Consider the following 16,548-nt stretch of genomic DNA (forward strand, 5'->3'; position numbering starts at 1 on the left):
AGCATGTAGAAAAGAGTTTTGAAGAATCAGGGCATAATTTTCCTTAATACTACAATTGATTTCTAAGGGACTAGTTAGGGAGAAAAATTTACTCATCTTGAGTAAAGGGTGGCAGAACTCTGCCTTATAAATAGAATTTTTGAAAAGACACTGTTTTTTTATAGTCTGTTCCCTTGACAATCTAAGATTGTTCCTTATAATGTTGAATGCTCTATTTTTTAGCAGTGTGTTTAATTTAGTTGTAAATGACTCAAACTGTGGTGCTTCTACCACTTCCCCAGTCTATATCATAAATCTGAATGTGTATCTGTTTCCTTGGTATTGCTCGATAAAACAAATAACAACAGATCTGAAAAAGACATCAGAAAATTACTCATTCTTAATTCCTGTGAATGATTGCTTATTTCACTGTTATATTTAAGTATATAACTATTTCTGCCAAAAGAATCTGACACAGGTTGAACTTGATTAATGGATACCATTATTTGCTGATGGCCTGAAGGATTTATCTTTATCTAAATAATTTTTCCAGAATGGGTACTTTTATAATTAGATTGAGCACTTCTGTATAATATCTATTTCAACTCCTAGACAAATCACACTTTTATTCAATTAACATTACTATTCCAAGCTTTACCAAGTAATTTCCCAATACTATAGTATAGACCTTTTTCACTGGCTGCAACAATCAACTTCTGCAAGAAAATCAGCTGAAAAGAGAGAAAATATAAATGCGTTGACAATAATATGAGACCTAAAATGAGTGTGCACATTTTTGTAAGATGAATCCTTAGATGTTCTTAAATTGTGTTTTTCTAATGAGTACCACTGGGTATTGGTCAAACTCATCATGTCTTAATTGTTGGTATCATGAGAATGGAGTTACTCTTCCTATATTTATTTTCCTTTTTTCATGAATTTACAGTTCAGCAGTCTAAGCTTAGAAGGAAAACAAATATGAATTAATTTTGCCAAGTGATTCTAAAACTCATTTTAATTAGTCCCTTACATTCTACAGTTAACCTTGATTGCATTTCATATTTTAGACTTTCTTGCTTTGTATAATGAGGAATACTCCCTACTAATAATGCTAGTAAAGCAGAAGAATAAATTGATACATTTTTCTACATTAACTGTGCAGTTTATTTTTCCAAGCTCCTTTGATCAAAAAGTCTTGATATGTCAATTTTGCTAAATTTTGCCTTCTACCTATATGTGTAACTGATTACATTTCTTGATTTAAGGATTAAGAAGTCAATGAAAAAGTTATCTGAGCTGGAAGACAAAGTCAATCTTAGCAAAATGTTAATCCGTGGATTTCATTATTCTGAATCTGCTAACTGTATCTATTAATATTTAATGCTTGATGTATAACGGATTATGGAATTTAAACAAAAGCTATCTTGGTTTATATAAATACATAGATCTTAGAGCTCCTGTAGATAGAAAATAACTTCACAGAGACAAATTAATTCCCAAGTAGGGATATCTTTTTCCCCACTTATGTCCTACCTGAATCCTTAATCTAGGATATTTTAATATCTTATGGAGCTTTGCATTTGTAAATTCCACCCTTGGAGAGCATATTAACATCCCTAGTCCTGCTCCCTTAGAAACCAATCCAAATTTTGGTCTTTGTTTTGAGAGGAACTGTATTAAGTATAGTAATAGGTCAGTTTGTGTGTTATTTCTGAAAATTTTTGCTCTTTATATATGAGTCTTAAGGTAAAAAATTCTGATCTAAGAGCCAGAGTCATCTTCATAACAGGTAGACTCTGCAGGAGGTCCTTGGCCAATACTGGGTGGTTCAAAGCACCTGTGCAATGTGAGTTGTGGCAGGAGAGTTGTTTTCAGACTCCTTCAGTGATCAGATCTCCCATCTAGCATCACACAGAAACACTGGACACTGCTGGTGCAGACAATGGTGTTGGGTTTGCATGTCAAAAGTCTTTGCAGCTGAAATGTGCCAAGGTTCTCATGGGTGATTGACACATGAGCCCTATGGGGAAAACAGCTGCTCCCCAAACCGAATGGAATTACCATAGAGCTGTTGCTCTCTCAACGTGACTTCCATAAAATGGAACTTGGGCAAAGTTTATGGTTTGTTACTTCATCTGTAGTTCACATCTTTCAGTATTAACACGTCTATCTCCATTCTCTTTTTCATTCTCAGGAGAATCCAATTTGCTTATCAAGTTCTCTTTCTCTCTCTTTTTCTCTTTTCTCTTTTTTTCCCCCTCTTTTTCCCTTTCATCCAGATGGAATGCCATTTGCTTGGTGGGTTGGCCGTGCCAATGAAAAGCATCTTTACTGGGGAGGATCTCTTCCGGGCATTCAACAGTGTGCATGTGGACTGGAAGAAAGTTGTCTGGATATGAGATATTTTTGCAACTGTGACGCAGATAGAGAAGAATGGTAATAATTTTAACATGTGTATAGTAGTGTCTGTGTGAGAGCTGGGGATAGCAAGTAGGGCAAGAAGGCTTAAATCTTTTCCTGATTCACAACTCAGGAAGCTTGAATGGCTTCGGTATGGTCAAATGAGAATGAAAGTCAAACTAGAATTTGGACTTCTGATTTCATCTTAAATTTCTTATTTGAACCAAAGACAATATCTTTCTGAAGCAGATCGCTGAGATGGGTTGTCTTCAAAAAATCTTTCTTGTTGAATACCAAATCCAGTCATTTTATTTGTTTAAAAATTTCCATTGATTCAGTTGGAACGTTGCATGAATAAAGGCTCTAGGAGGTTGATGGAATGGGTATACATCAGAGCAGAAAATTCAGGCATAGACTATTTGGAATAGAGCCAAATTCAGGTACATTCAGCTAAAGAACAAGAAATCTGTACTATCAAAAATACTTGTATTTTTCTTATGAAACAGTATATCTGTATGTGCCTTAACTTTATTTTACATTGGGTCCCAAGCTTTTTAAAGTCAATGGAAAAACTTCCTTTGGCTTCTGTATGTTTTGGTTTAGTCTCCATAGGAAGTTTTAGATTTACAGCACGAACATTCAAAGCCTTCTTTGAGTTCAGACCTTTGTTGTGCCCCAATGCTGCATGGTTTTGCGAAAGCCACCTCACAAGCTTCTCCCGTTCTCTGCACCTTGAGAGACTCTCCAGCAGTCAAGAGCTAGTTGGTGAACTTTCAGTTAATTCCATACTTGTGTTGGAGGGCACAAAAATGCCAGATGAGTATTGTTGAAAGTACCATTTGAAACACTGAAAATACATGTGGAAACTCTGCTTCATCCCTTCTCCCTTCTGGACCACTCACCGATGAGAGCTGCTGCCCTTTCTCTAAAAAAAAGATATTTTAACCTCAAGTAGTTCAGAAATTATGACTCATGGAAATAGACAAATGTTTTGTTGTAATAGGCTACTGTGTTTGAAATAGTTTCTGAATTATCCCTGTGAAACCTTCACTTAAAAGAGAATGAGTACAAAGCAACTATAAGGGATCTTGAAACAAACAAAAAAAATAATCAGAAATTACTTGTAACTGTAAGTGTTGGGCTTTTTTGGTTGCTCAATTTCCAGACAGTGTGATTATTCACTTAGACCCTTTATATCCCTGGGGTCACTATTCACTTTCAAAAATCATAACTGTAGGGGGATTTCTTCAGGAAGATCTTTATGTAAATGTTGCTTTATGAATCTGATTTGTATAGATTTGTATAGAAGGGCCTTTACTGTGCATGTTAATCTATCTTTTCTTTAATGTGTGGTTATCAGATGCACTTCGGTGAGGTTTACACATGAGCATCAAAAACATCTGCTTTTACTGGTGCTTGGCTCTTTTCATAATCCACATTTCACTTTCGGGTGAGCTGCTAGTCAAGCAGAGCAGGGTGTGTTACTCTGCTCAAGACCATTGGGGTTGTAGTCTGAGATTGCAGGACAGTACACCACTAGATTGTACAAACCAATGCAAGGTGAAAGCTAAATGCAGTTTTATAATGTTTCAGCTAAGTCTCCTAAGGAAATGAGGCCTAAGTGAGTTATGCTGTGGGTGTTTAATCTCCATTTTCCCCCCCCACCTCCAATGATTTTGAACAAGCAGACACATTTCAGACATCTTTAACAGAGAAGGAGAAATCTCAAAAGTATTAGAAATCACACTTTCTATGAAAATTTATGCCAGGCTGAGGGGAAAAAGCCAATTAAAACCCACAAGAAGGAAGTTAAGGAAGCATACACTTTTATTAGATTTTGGAAACCCCTCATGGGAGAAAGATGTTGAAAATCATGCTTCATTAGTTTTGCAGCTTACAGAGCTACTTGTTTCTCCTAATTTCATTATGATAACAGGATATGCATAGAAATTTCCTCAGCTAAACTGCCTACTGTTTGTTGGTTTGGGGGTTCAGGCGTTTTATTTTGGTTTTTAATCCATTTGAAATTTGGACTTTGGTAGTATTCTAAATTGCAGGCTGCCTTTTTAAAAGCTAACAAAACCCTGACCTTTACAAAGAGTTTCTAAACATAAGAAATTTTATGCCTCTTGAAGATTTCTTTTGTGTTTCTCCGCTAGAACACTAACCCCCTGATATATAATGAGCATTTGAATCTGAAACCTGCTGAGATCTGAACTGTGACTTTAACCTGCTATACATTATAGTGGAAGAAGCAAGACAGCAGTAGATGCATTTATTTGCCTTAGCATGAAATAAAATGGGTGCTGCAGAGTGGAAAACCAGAAAATCATTTTTGCTCCTTTTAGATAAATCAGGCTGCTCACTGCAGCTCCGAGGTAGGAACTCACCAGAATAGCTGGAGTGTCCTTCTGAAGAGGAGACAGGCTTAGGATTTTGCTTTGATTTGGTTTCCCTAGACTAAATCTTGGGTGCAGAAGAAGCTAGTTATTTCTCAGAGCAGCAAAAGAAACAGAAAACAAGAGAAAATAAACCTGAAAAATGTCCCGAGCCAGGTGTTTGGCAGCACACAATATGCATTTCTAGGCACACTGACTTCTAAATTACATCTAAGCAGACACCTGAGCCAGTTGCTATCTCTGGGCTCTTACTTGACACCAAGTTAGTCCCCCTCGAGTTATGTTGGCCAGATGAACAGGAATATAACTGGTTGCATGCTATATGGGGAAGGCTTTTGTATTTTTCACCTTTCTTTTTATTAAAGCATTCTAGTGAAAAGTATCTTTTTCCATCCAGCTCCTCACCATGCTTCCAAAGTGCAGTATGACGACAGCTGATTCTGTCACTGCAGAACAGTGGAGCATCTTCATGGCATTTGATGGAGAACAGCAGAAGAACTCTGCTGAGGGAGCAGGGGCGTAAATTGTCACCCTGACCCAAGCAAGGGATTTGAAAAGGTGTTAAACATGAAAAGAGAGATTCCTGTTGAAAGCTTTTGCTAGTGACTGGAAACATTCATAGAAATCCAGTGGCTGCAAGCTGAAGCTAAATCTAGTTCAGACAATATTGTCTTTCTCTCTCTTCCCCTTCCCCAACACTGAGAATAGTTAACTGTTGGGACAAGTTATGTATAGATGAGATGGATTTGCAATTGTCTTTCAGAAAATATGCCCTGTTTCAAACAGGAGGTGCGTTCTTGATGCAGGCACTATTGGGGAAAGATGTTAAACTGATCTAAAGAATAAACCATTTCGGAAATGCAAACAGGGTTGTGTTATCTTAAGTCCATTCTAGATATGCTTTGGATCCTTAAATACCTCTCCCAGGTTGTCTTCTCAAGCAAAATCTTCTTGCCTTGGCAATGAAAGTCTTGCTGCTTACCAAACCTTTCATTTAAACGGGAGGAACCTCTTTCATGCCATGGTGGCACATGACTGTCCATTTGCTACTTTGGTCTCTCTGTCTGGAATCCGTTTTCCACTTCAAATGCAAACACTTGATTCAAGCCAGTCATCAAACCAAACCTATTTCTTACTGACTGCATTCAGCTGGAAACCTTGTGAATTTGGAGAACTTTACAGCTTTTTATTTTGTAGAGAAAGAGCGATATCTCTGGAAGGTATTTTGTACAGGAAGCTCAGGCATTTCAGCAGTGTGGTGGATAGTGTGGATTCCAACCAGTAGCTGATTGGCCATCTTTTATTTCTATTCTCCAGTCTCACTATTCAAATTGATAGGAGTATCCTCTTCTTTTATTTCCAGAACAGCCGCCTTCACTAGGGAACTAAGCCTCTGAGTCTTCCCATTTCCGAAGTAACATGCAGTCACCTCTTTACCATGCCTTTGGGGTACTGCAAGCAACAAGGAAGCCACAGGACATGAAAAGAAGGTGGAGGGGGGAAGGGAGGGGGAATATTACTATTGTCAGACCCACTTTGGCTCCCAGAGATATATTGAGTATATCCATCCTTGTTCAAGGAGGAGCAAAGCCACGTGGAAGCAAATTAAGCCCTCTTTGGACAAGCTATATTTGTGCAAAGCTGTGCCAGAGCCAGGATGCTAAAACTGGAAGAGCTGAGGAGAGCAGGGCAGAGAAACCCAGCCGCTGACAAGCCCAGATTTGACAGGTTTTGTTTGCTTAGCCTCTATGCCGCACTGAACCCGTTCCCCCAGAAGCAGTGCAGGCAACTCCACAGAGCCTGTGAACTCATAAAAAAACCCTGCCGGAGGTGACCTGGCCTGTATAGAGCTGTCTTGGATATCTGCCTTTATGACTGCGTTTGTCAACAAACTAGAAAAGCTGCCTGCAGGGAGCTGACTGTAGCAGGCCCCTGAGGTGTCAGGAATCAGTTCATTACTATCATTACCAAACTTTTTCTCTGTACCTCTTCTCTAATTCAGCAAAATATAGCCATTGCATCTTGCCTTTAACTATTAGGTATGTCCCCTTCTGATGCTGTTTTTTTCGTTATTGTGACTCTACATTATTGTACCCAGTTAAGAATTTTTGGATGCAGCTGGTGGGTAAGATAGCATTTGAAATGTATTCCTTTGGATTATTAATGATCTGTCCTGCACAGGGCTCAAAACTTTTTCTGATGGAAGCCTGTTTCACTTGCCCATTCCTCATGCAGTTTATTGACATCTGATGATGATAGTATTCTTTTCCCCAAATTCATGAAACTCTGTACTGAATATCTGAGCTACCGAGGCTCAGACCCTACCAGACTTTTCATTAATGTACAACAAGAAAATGTACCAATAGGGGATCATATGAGAAGAAATTATATTTAGTGGCACCACTGTTCTACCATCTGTTAGAAAAAATATGAAAACAGCTACCTAGAGATTACCAACTTATGATGGTTTACACTGTTAGAATACCATAGAGTGAGATTTTTTTGAGATTGCTTTTATTAGTAGCCAGGAAGAAGAAAAATAGTCTCATAATTTTACCATCAAAATAGTTATTTGTCGTTTACAGGTAAGACTACCTGTGCTACATCTTAAAGTATCCAGTTGCTGCACTGTTACTTTTAGCATTGCTGCGCTTGCAGCAAAGCTTTTTTTCTTTTTTTTTTTTTTTATTTGCCCTCCTCCCCATGCATAAAGTATCTGTTTGATGTGTAACATGACTCATAGCTTATTGAGGAAGTCCTTTGGGTAGATACAGACATTAATCTTCAGAAACAGATGAATAGATAACTTCCAACTGTATTTAATACCCATAACTGAAAATATTTCAGTGATTTAATTTAAAGGGCATTATTGGATTTGTTTTGATGTGGTTTTGCTTATGGGAAGTACAAATTAATGCTACCCTTTATGCAAAGAGCTCAGAGAAACATCTGTTCATGGAGGGTGATTTCCACCCTCGAAAAACATTCAGATTTTCATCTGAATTTGTGCTGAATTGAGTGCCAAGTCAGGTAAACAGAAGGTCTGCTTCCCAAGTTCATGAATTTATTTGCACCATTTTCTGCACGTACAGGATTCCTTTCAGGAAAGGGATGAAATCTGCTTTGATTTTTGTGAAATCAGAACTTAACTTACATTCCTGACCAAGGAGCACCCCCTCCCCAGGACCCTCCTGCAGGCAGGACCCACCCATTGTTCTCCGTACTGAGGAGCAGGGCATAGCATGGTACAAAAGGCATGCTTGGTGGAAGTGGTCAAAGAGTGCTGTGTGAAACCCATTAAGAGAAATAAAGTATCGGTTTTGGCTAACCTGAGAAACTGATGTGGAAAACCAAACAGAATCTGGTTTTAAGTATATGTGAACTGCTAAATTAAAATATGTATAACTGAAAACTAGCTTTGGGAACAAACACAGCAACAATGACTCTAACAAGGTTTTATTTATGTTTAAAAGACAAAATCATGTATATGCACATCATACTGCAGATGCTTTCTATCAGAAAATAGCACTTTTTAAAAAAAACTGTAGTACATTAAAAGTGATCCCCAAGCCCCCTTCAGGCAAAATTCCAAATGTTTTGTCCAAACTCTGCAATATTTGTATTTTGTAGTGCCACAGCAGTGCCTCCAGGAAATTACTGTACAGGTACATGAAGCTCTCTTGCTCCTCTCTGAGGCATAATACATTTGAGGCTGCCATGGTGTACCACATAAAGAGAAGAGGAATCATGGTGCTTTGTAAGAAATGGAGTCTGAAATAAGTTCAACTTAAAGAATACCAGAAATTTAAAACACTCAAACTTTAGCTCCCATGAGGGCCTGCATAGCGTCTTCAAATCTCTTTTCTGCTTTTCTTAGCAGAAACATCTTAGGTGTTGACTTTTCACCAAAAACTTGATTTCCCTCCATGAAATAATAATAATAATAAACTGCAACAATAGATATGTTTTTCCTGTCATTAACACATTCTTGGAAGGGCAGAATGTTTTTCTGATGGGTTTTATTTCAATGTCTGCTTGTATGAGAATACATATCCTTGCACAAGTATTTTTTTCCATGTGTAAGAGAATAAAATACATAAAATGTGCTGTTTGAGCTTCAAGAGAAACTTGATTGAGTTTTCAAGGCATTAACATAAAAGTGAAGATTTTTATTAGTTCTAGAATATTTTTCTTTCTCACAGTTGAGCTATGCTACTAAAGTTCTCTGTGACACTGGCATATAACTAGTAAAAACTCAGTCATAAAATTCGATATAAAAGAACTTCATGCAATATAACAGAATATCTAATAAGCAATGCAGTTTTCAGAGATGTGGAATAGATATCTTTAAAATGTCACCATTTCAATTTTTTTGTAGATATCTTCAGTAGTAGCTGTAGGAAGATACTGATTTTTATTTGAATACTTATCATATCTAGTCAAAAGACTGCACTATTTTTTGAATGAAAATAAATTTGCAGGAAACCTCCCTAAATGTTTTGTGATTTTTTTTTTTTACTTTATTTTGAAAGGAGTGAATGCCAGCTTAGTTATTCATGTGTATATTGCATATTTTATGTCTTCTTTCTGTGCGTCTTTCTACCTGCCTTTCATTCATTCTGCCTACTCTTCTTCCTCCCACCCACTGAAACAATTATTGAGAAATACTCAAGTAGTTCAGCTTTTGTTACAACTGTCTCATAATCTGTTGAGAACATTTACACTAACTTTCAAAGATTGATACAATAAGCTATATGAGTATGCTGCTGAGAGACGTCCGTGAAGGGATTTGGAGACCATGTACTTTTGATTCATACATGGTATTTTCCCTTCTGAGTCTGTATTGAAAGCATCACTCTGCCTCATGCCTGGGAATTTCATCTTGCTGTACTTTGTCTGTAATTATCTGCATGTCAGACACCCACTGAAGCAAGAAAAAAATTTAGGGTTGGAGAGGGTACCTCTCCTTTTCCCCTTGGAATTATGAGACAATTAACTGCTGCATGCAATTAGAAACAATGAAAAGTAAATAAAATGTATGCAGCCTTTATCAAAAATATCAAAATACCTCTTCTATTTTTTTCTAACATCAGAGTAGAGCACTTAGCCAAGCAAACATCCGAGGTTGTGTATCAGAGCACAGCTGCAGTGTTCACCCTGATTATTATTTTTTGCTGAAGTCCTGGGTCCCTTCCCACAGATGGAACTATAATGAGAGGTACATTTGTGGAAGGTGGCATTATGAGCAGCATATAGGTAGTCTGGGATCCTGCCTGGGATGTCAGACTCTTTTGGCAGTGGTATCACTCAAAAAGTGATACCTGTTTCCTGAGTCATACCTGTCTGAAGAGAAATGGGTGTAAATTTGGAATTATTGGCATTTTGGATCTGGTCATTGTTGCCATCCCCATGTGCAGCATGTAGTCTTTCACCTCTGAGTAGACAAGTGAGTTGAGTCCCAACCCTGCGTGCAGATTGCTGAGCCATACAGTGGTAGGGATCCTCTTCTCCAAAACTATTGAGATTCATCTCCATTAAGGACGCTCTGCCAGGCTTATGAACCCAGATGCACAGAAGACCTCAACCCTGAGAAAAAGAGCTAGGAGAAGAAAAAACTCACCACTGTGGAGATAAGATATGTTAGCACTCGCCTCTCTATAATCAATTGATAGAGGAATACCTCGAGAGGGTAGTTTGGCTCTGTTAAGGTCAGGGTTGGATGCCTGGGAGACTCAGTTCAGTTCATGAAGTACAGTGGGATAAATGCACAACTGTATACCCTGCCAGAGTCAAAGCCACTAATCGGCTTAGGGACTAGAGGGCTGCCATGAAACGCTGTGCTGCATTTTGAGGACAACAATTTGCCCAGCACACTCAGAGTAAAACCAAAGAAATGGTCCTTTAGGAATCTTTCTTTTCTCTTGCTTTCTAGCAGTTGTGTGTAAGTTAGTCACAGCTGAAGAATAAGCCCAGCTGATACAAACAAGAGACTGTAGGTCGGCAGTGCAGTAAATCAGCCTTCAGTATTTCAGTTGCTGAACCAAAATTTCCACAGGGACATAATGCAAAGGACTGATTCAGTCCAAACTTACTCTGCCAATTCAACCATCTTTGCAATGTGCTAAGTCAGTTGCATACCAGCCATCTTGAGGTTGGATTGGTTATTGTCTGGCTGCCCCATGCCAACAGAACGCTGGATCAGGTATCAGATGTCCTCTTCCTGCTTGGATAAAGCATAAAGCCAGCATAAATATCTGTCTCCAGCTAACTTAGCAGAAATGCAAACTTGGGCTTATACCTGATCCACATCAAATTCATCCTGCTGAGGAAACTCAGTAGAGCCCATTTTACATTAATGCCCGCCAGGCAGAATGGCAGCACTCGGCTTCACTGTCATTCTGCACAGCTGAAACACAGTTACACTCCATACCAGACAGTATCATGTATCCAAACACAGTGTCTTCAGTTGTCAGTATTATGTATGAGTATAGATTGTACATGTGCATGTATGTATCTTAAGCAGTGTGTACCAGTCACAATTCTTCTAAGTAATTCCGAAAAAGACCTTTCATCTTTAAGTAAGCATCTTTCAAATATTGCCTTGTATAAGGAATGTTGGGGATTTTCTTTGTGACTAATCCATCTCTTTCTGTTTGTTTATTATAATCCAGGACAAATGATACCGGCCTCCTTGCTTTCAAAGACCATTTGCCTGTAACTCAGATAGTGATCACTGACACAAACAGATCAAATTCTGAGGCTGCTTGGAAAATCGGCCCTTTGCGTTGCTATGGAGACAGTGAGTACTAGCTCTTCTCAATTTCGATAGGTACAAAATGTTCCCTCTTTCTTTTTGGTGTTTTTTTTTGTTTTTTTAAAATGTATTTATCTGATGAAAGGTGGCTTTCCACATGCAGCTCGCAGCTGCTGTCCTGTGCCAAATAACTATAGACAAGGGGGTTGTGTTTGCAGGGCAGTTCTGGAACGCTGCTTCTTTCAACACGGAGGCCTCCTACCTGCACTTCCCCACCTTCCACGCTGAGGTCAGCGCGGACATCTCCTTCTTCTTCAAAACTACGGCTGTCTCTGGGGTATTCTTAGAAAACCTTGGGATTAAAGACTTCATACGAGTTGAAATAAACTGTAAGTTTCACTATCGAGAATTCTTGGTGTATTTGCCAAATTTGACAGGTGCAGGGAAGTAGGAAGGACATATTTTCTTATGTCTTGAGATGGCTTGAGGTGCCTGAAAAGGATAAAATGGAGACATAAAGACTCATTAATCTAGACTTATCTACCTCTCCTGTCAGAGTTTCCCTGTATAGCCTTGGTCATTACACTTAATCTTGTTATGGCTAGGTTTATCTTTCTTACACAGGTGAATGAATTTACTTTTTCAACACTGCTACTAATTTTTTTTTTTTGCTCTTTAGAGAAAAAGCTACTCATTAGATATACCTGTAGACTGTGATTTTAGTTGAAAGATGGAAAATTTAACACAACCACTCTGATGGTTACTTTTGTTTCTGTATCAGCAACATACCCAGTATGATGCAGCCCTAGTGTTTCAGAGGAACTTAGTGTGTATGGTACAACTATGAGGTGAGAGTCTATGAAGGACAGGATGCTAATGCAAGATACGTCAGTCACAGTTGTAATTGGCCTTGAATACTTCAAAATCTAGTAAGTAGCTGCAGTATAACTGCTACTCAGTATATATAGGAGAGTAGCAGGGAACTTAATTACTGAGGTTTTGCCTCACTCCTGATGACCTCCAATATTTACTAGTGACAAAAGAGAACTGTGGATTTGACATGAGATGCGACTTCTGTATTCCAAATTCTGTCAAGCTTAGGAAAAACAACCTGAGTGTTATGCATTTTATAATATCCTTATAATAACCCCAACATAAAATTTAATAAAACAGGGCCCCAAGGCCCTTCGATTCATTAAACCAATGGTAAATGTCATGGTGCATTATCACAAGGTAATGAGGTATGATTTACTGTTAATTGCACATCAAAGTCCAATTTGGTTGTACTTTAGTGTACTGCATTTCATTCTCAGGGATATAGAAGTAAAAATGGCATTTTGATCTCAAAAATACTGTAAACTACTAAGAGGATTGTATAGTGAAGGCTTTTGTACGTGTGTTAAATCTGTACTCCTAGAGAAATGAGTTATTTAAAAGTTTGGGAAAAGTCTTGTCTTTTAAACTTAGGCTTCTCATTAGTAGTTTGGTGTAGTGTTTCTTGCTGCCAGATGGAATTTGCAGCCTAAAGGCCTTGTATCAAGGAAGCTTCACAGACCAGCTGCTTTGAAGGGAAACAGCCTTTTAGCAGATGCAGGGGCTCAGAATAGATCTTTGTCTATCCCTATGGAGTGTTTCCTATCCAAACTATCTAAGAATCAGCTTCCAAAACCAGACCTATCCAATTTGTTGGGCTTGAAATAACAGGTTTTTATGAATTTTCAATGTTTGTGTGGTCTGTGGACCTAGTTCTTGGTCATTCTGGTGTATTTAGCATTTTAGGAACAGTAAAAATAGTCAGCAGCAAGATGTTAAAAAGTTCTGGCCCCTTTCAGGCGAGATGCAACAGAGCAAGATGGATTCTTATATGTGGCTGTTGTTTTTCAATTATCATCCTGTTTCTAGGAGCCTTACTATCTCTGGACATGTGTTACATATTCCTCTTTAGTTTAGGATCACCAATGAACTAATTTTGGTTGTCTGTTTTTCCTTGCTTCTTGGATTAGACTTATTAAGGCAAACAAATGCTTATAGGATTCTCTCCCACCATATGCAGCCAAGTTCTGTAATTGTTAAGTACATCCATTTCAAAAGATTTAGTCTGAAAGAGCTCCTTCATTCCTTCCCTCATCTTAGCATTATTTGTCCAAAATCATTTGCTACCATTCTGTGACTTCTGTACAGCATTTGGCACCTGTACTTCAAAAAGAGAACTATTTCTAGAGCACTGTAATTGTTATAGCAAAAAAAGATGGGTACCTACAGCCAAGCATAATCACAGCAGAGATCAAACAGTGAGGCCGCAGGCTTAGATTTATGTATAAGCTGCTGTGTAGGAGATGGGCAGTAAATGCTGCTGTACTATTTGCTGACATAAAAGGTAGTGGACCCTGTATTTATGTAAGACTTCTTGATGTCAAAACCACAATTTAATTCAGACCTTCACTTTGTCTTCACATCTGTTTTTCTATTCCAGCCCCCAAAGAGATCACCTTCTCAATAGATGTTGGGAATGGCCCCACAGAAGCCACTGTGCAGTCTCCCACACCCCTGAATGACAACCAGTGGCACTATGTCCGAGCAGAGAGGAACCTCAAGCAAACCTCTCTCCAGGTGGACAGCCTCCCCAAGAAGGTCCTGGAGGCACCTGCTGAGGGGCACTTCCGCTTGCAGCTCAACAGCCAATTATTTGTAGGTAGGGACCATATAAGGGTTTCTGTAGATATGTACAATATTTCTATGTCCATACCATGGTAATGCTATTGTTTCAGCAGTGAGCTTGCATGTGGTGACCTAATTCTGCTTTCTCTTCTTCCGATCCTGCATAGGCAACATAAAGTAAACCCAAACTACTGCCTTTACACTCAAAGCACTAACCATAGTTTAACCATACTATACTAGATGGTATTTTTAGGGTCTAAGATTGCTTGAAACATATTTATTGCCAAAGAATTCATAGTATTTCTTCTTGTGCAGCACTGGCTGTGTAATTTGCTGTAGGAAATGTGATCTATCTTTTTAGGTGCAATGTAAAATGCACAAATTCATCATGTAAGTTTCTGGGGCAAAGCCTGATGACAGTATGGTCTTAAAGTCTGTTCCTTCAGGTGTGTCTGCCAAAACCCTTATTTGGCCATAGAGTGCATGTGTGAGAGAGCTATGAACACAGTCAAAGCAAATACAGTTACTTTAACTGAAGGTGATCTTGCAAAGGGAAAAAAGGAAAAAAACTCTGCGTATAGTTTGTTTCCCTATCTCCCTTGCAAATGAAACCTAGATTGGGACCAGCTTGTATTTGATAAAATAATCAGGGATTACAGAGGGACTTCTTCCTTTTTTGTATTCAAACACTGTCTTTCTGAGTAATCTGCTCAGTGATGGAGGGGGTTGTAACCTGCTTCTTATTCAGGGCCACGCAGGTAACTACTGATTCTTTCCTTAAAATGGTTTCTCTTACTTAGATGAAATGCTATAACAAACCTCAATCTGTCAATTAATTTTAATGAAGTTTACCCATGTATCCACACCCTTTGATTTAAGAAGATTTTGGGGTATTTATTTGAGCTTTTTGTAGTGTGTGTGTGCAGTCATTACTGGGCTCTGAATGTAAGGAATGAATCTATTAATAGATAGATGCAGCTGCATCGATGGCCAGGAGTCCCTCCCACATAGCTGTTGATTTATACCTAAAATGATCTCTGATAGACTCAGCCAGAGGAAAGTTCACTGAAGAACTCAGAGAAGGGAGGCTTAAGACTGTCACAGTGCAAGGTTTCTGTTTTCTGCTATGAAACATGCTGCTAATCACTTATTTCTCAAATGCTGAGATGATCCTAAGAACATGTTCTGCTGGAAGCCAGGCCTGGAGGCAGTAGGGTTGGGCTGCTAAAGGCCTTGGAAACATCAGAGAAATCTAGCCAAGGTACTGTTTCCAGGTGGAAAACTTAGAGAATTTAATGACTGGATAGACTTTTGCAAATTTTTGGTTGTGTCTTTTTAAAGGAGTAAAAATGATTTATCATGTCATCTAGCAGATATGTCATATCTATCAACTGCTCACCATCTCGTATCTGAAAAGTAGTATCTGCCTATAAGCTTGCTTCTCTGCCTCAGCAAAATAAACAGGTTACCTGAACAAACTTCATGGTGGTTTTAAAGAGACATAATCAATGAATTACATTATGGAAATCCATGATAGTTAAGGACCTCATGTCATGGCCAGTAGCCAATCACCACATGGCCAGTCGTTTACTTCCCCCCACACACACCTCCCCGGTGAAATAGGGGAGGGACAAAAAAAAGAAATTCATAGGTTGAATAAAAAAAAAATTCAGTAGTAGTAACAAAACAACAGAAACAATAGTAAGTCCAAATGGGTGAAATACAGCAGTGGCTCACTGACCAGTGACTGGTATGCTGCCCAACCACATCAGAAATCCCACCTACCAGGAAACCGAAACAAAAATGAGAGAGCACGTGTCCATGATGTTACATGATATGGAATACTCCAATGATCGATCCAGGCCTGACCCTCTAGCTGTGCTCCCTCTCAGCCCAAGGAAAGTTAACTCTATCCTGGACGAAACCAGGACACCTCAACAGGGACGTTTGCCAACAGGAACCCTTGTCAGCAAAAACAAATGCAAAGCCCTGTACCTGGGGCAGAATAGCATCATGCATCTGTACAAGCTGGGGATTGAGTGGATGGGTAACAGCTGTGCAGAAAAGGTCCCATTGTTTTTGGTGAAGTGAAAGTGTACCTTATCTGAATGTAGCTGTGCATTGAGGAACAGGTTGGACCAGTTGATCTCCAGCAGTGACTTCCAACCTTATTGTACTTAATATTTACAGTAACCTCTAGGACAAGTTACTTTATCTCAACCAAGAGGTGAAAAGTTCTCACTGTGCAGTAAATAGATTGTTTTCAGTTGTCCATCCACACTTATGCTGAACCCTGAACAAAAGGGACAGAAGGCCTAATATTTTTAGGAGTGCTTTTTTGGCCCTTAGTTCTACCAT

General features: G+C 38.8%; 1 protein-coding gene across 1 annotated transcript in view; it reads left to right on the top strand.

Annotated features, from left to right (window-relative positions):
• The window catches only part of CNTNAP5 (contactin associated protein family member 5), a 294,595-nt gene that overhangs the window by 234,502 nt on the left and 43,545 nt on the right, over positions 1–16,548 (top strand). The window contains exons 14-17 of the mRNA XM_074828793.1: positions 2,259–2,415; positions 11,450–11,577; positions 11,751–11,921; positions 14,006–14,224. Of these exons, the coding sequence (XP_074684894.1) occupies positions 2,259–2,415; positions 11,450–11,577; positions 11,751–11,921; positions 14,006–14,224 (675 nt within the window). The remainder of the gene's footprint in view (positions 1–2,258; positions 2,416–11,449; positions 11,578–11,750; positions 11,922–14,005; positions 14,225–16,548) is intronic.

Source organism: Strix aluco, chromosome 6, assembly GCF_031877795.1.
Source record: "Strix aluco isolate bStrAlu1 chromosome 6, bStrAlu1.hap1, whole genome shotgun sequence".
NCBI classification, from domain to species: domain Eukaryota; kingdom Metazoa; phylum Chordata; class Aves; order Strigiformes; family Strigidae; genus Strix; species Strix aluco.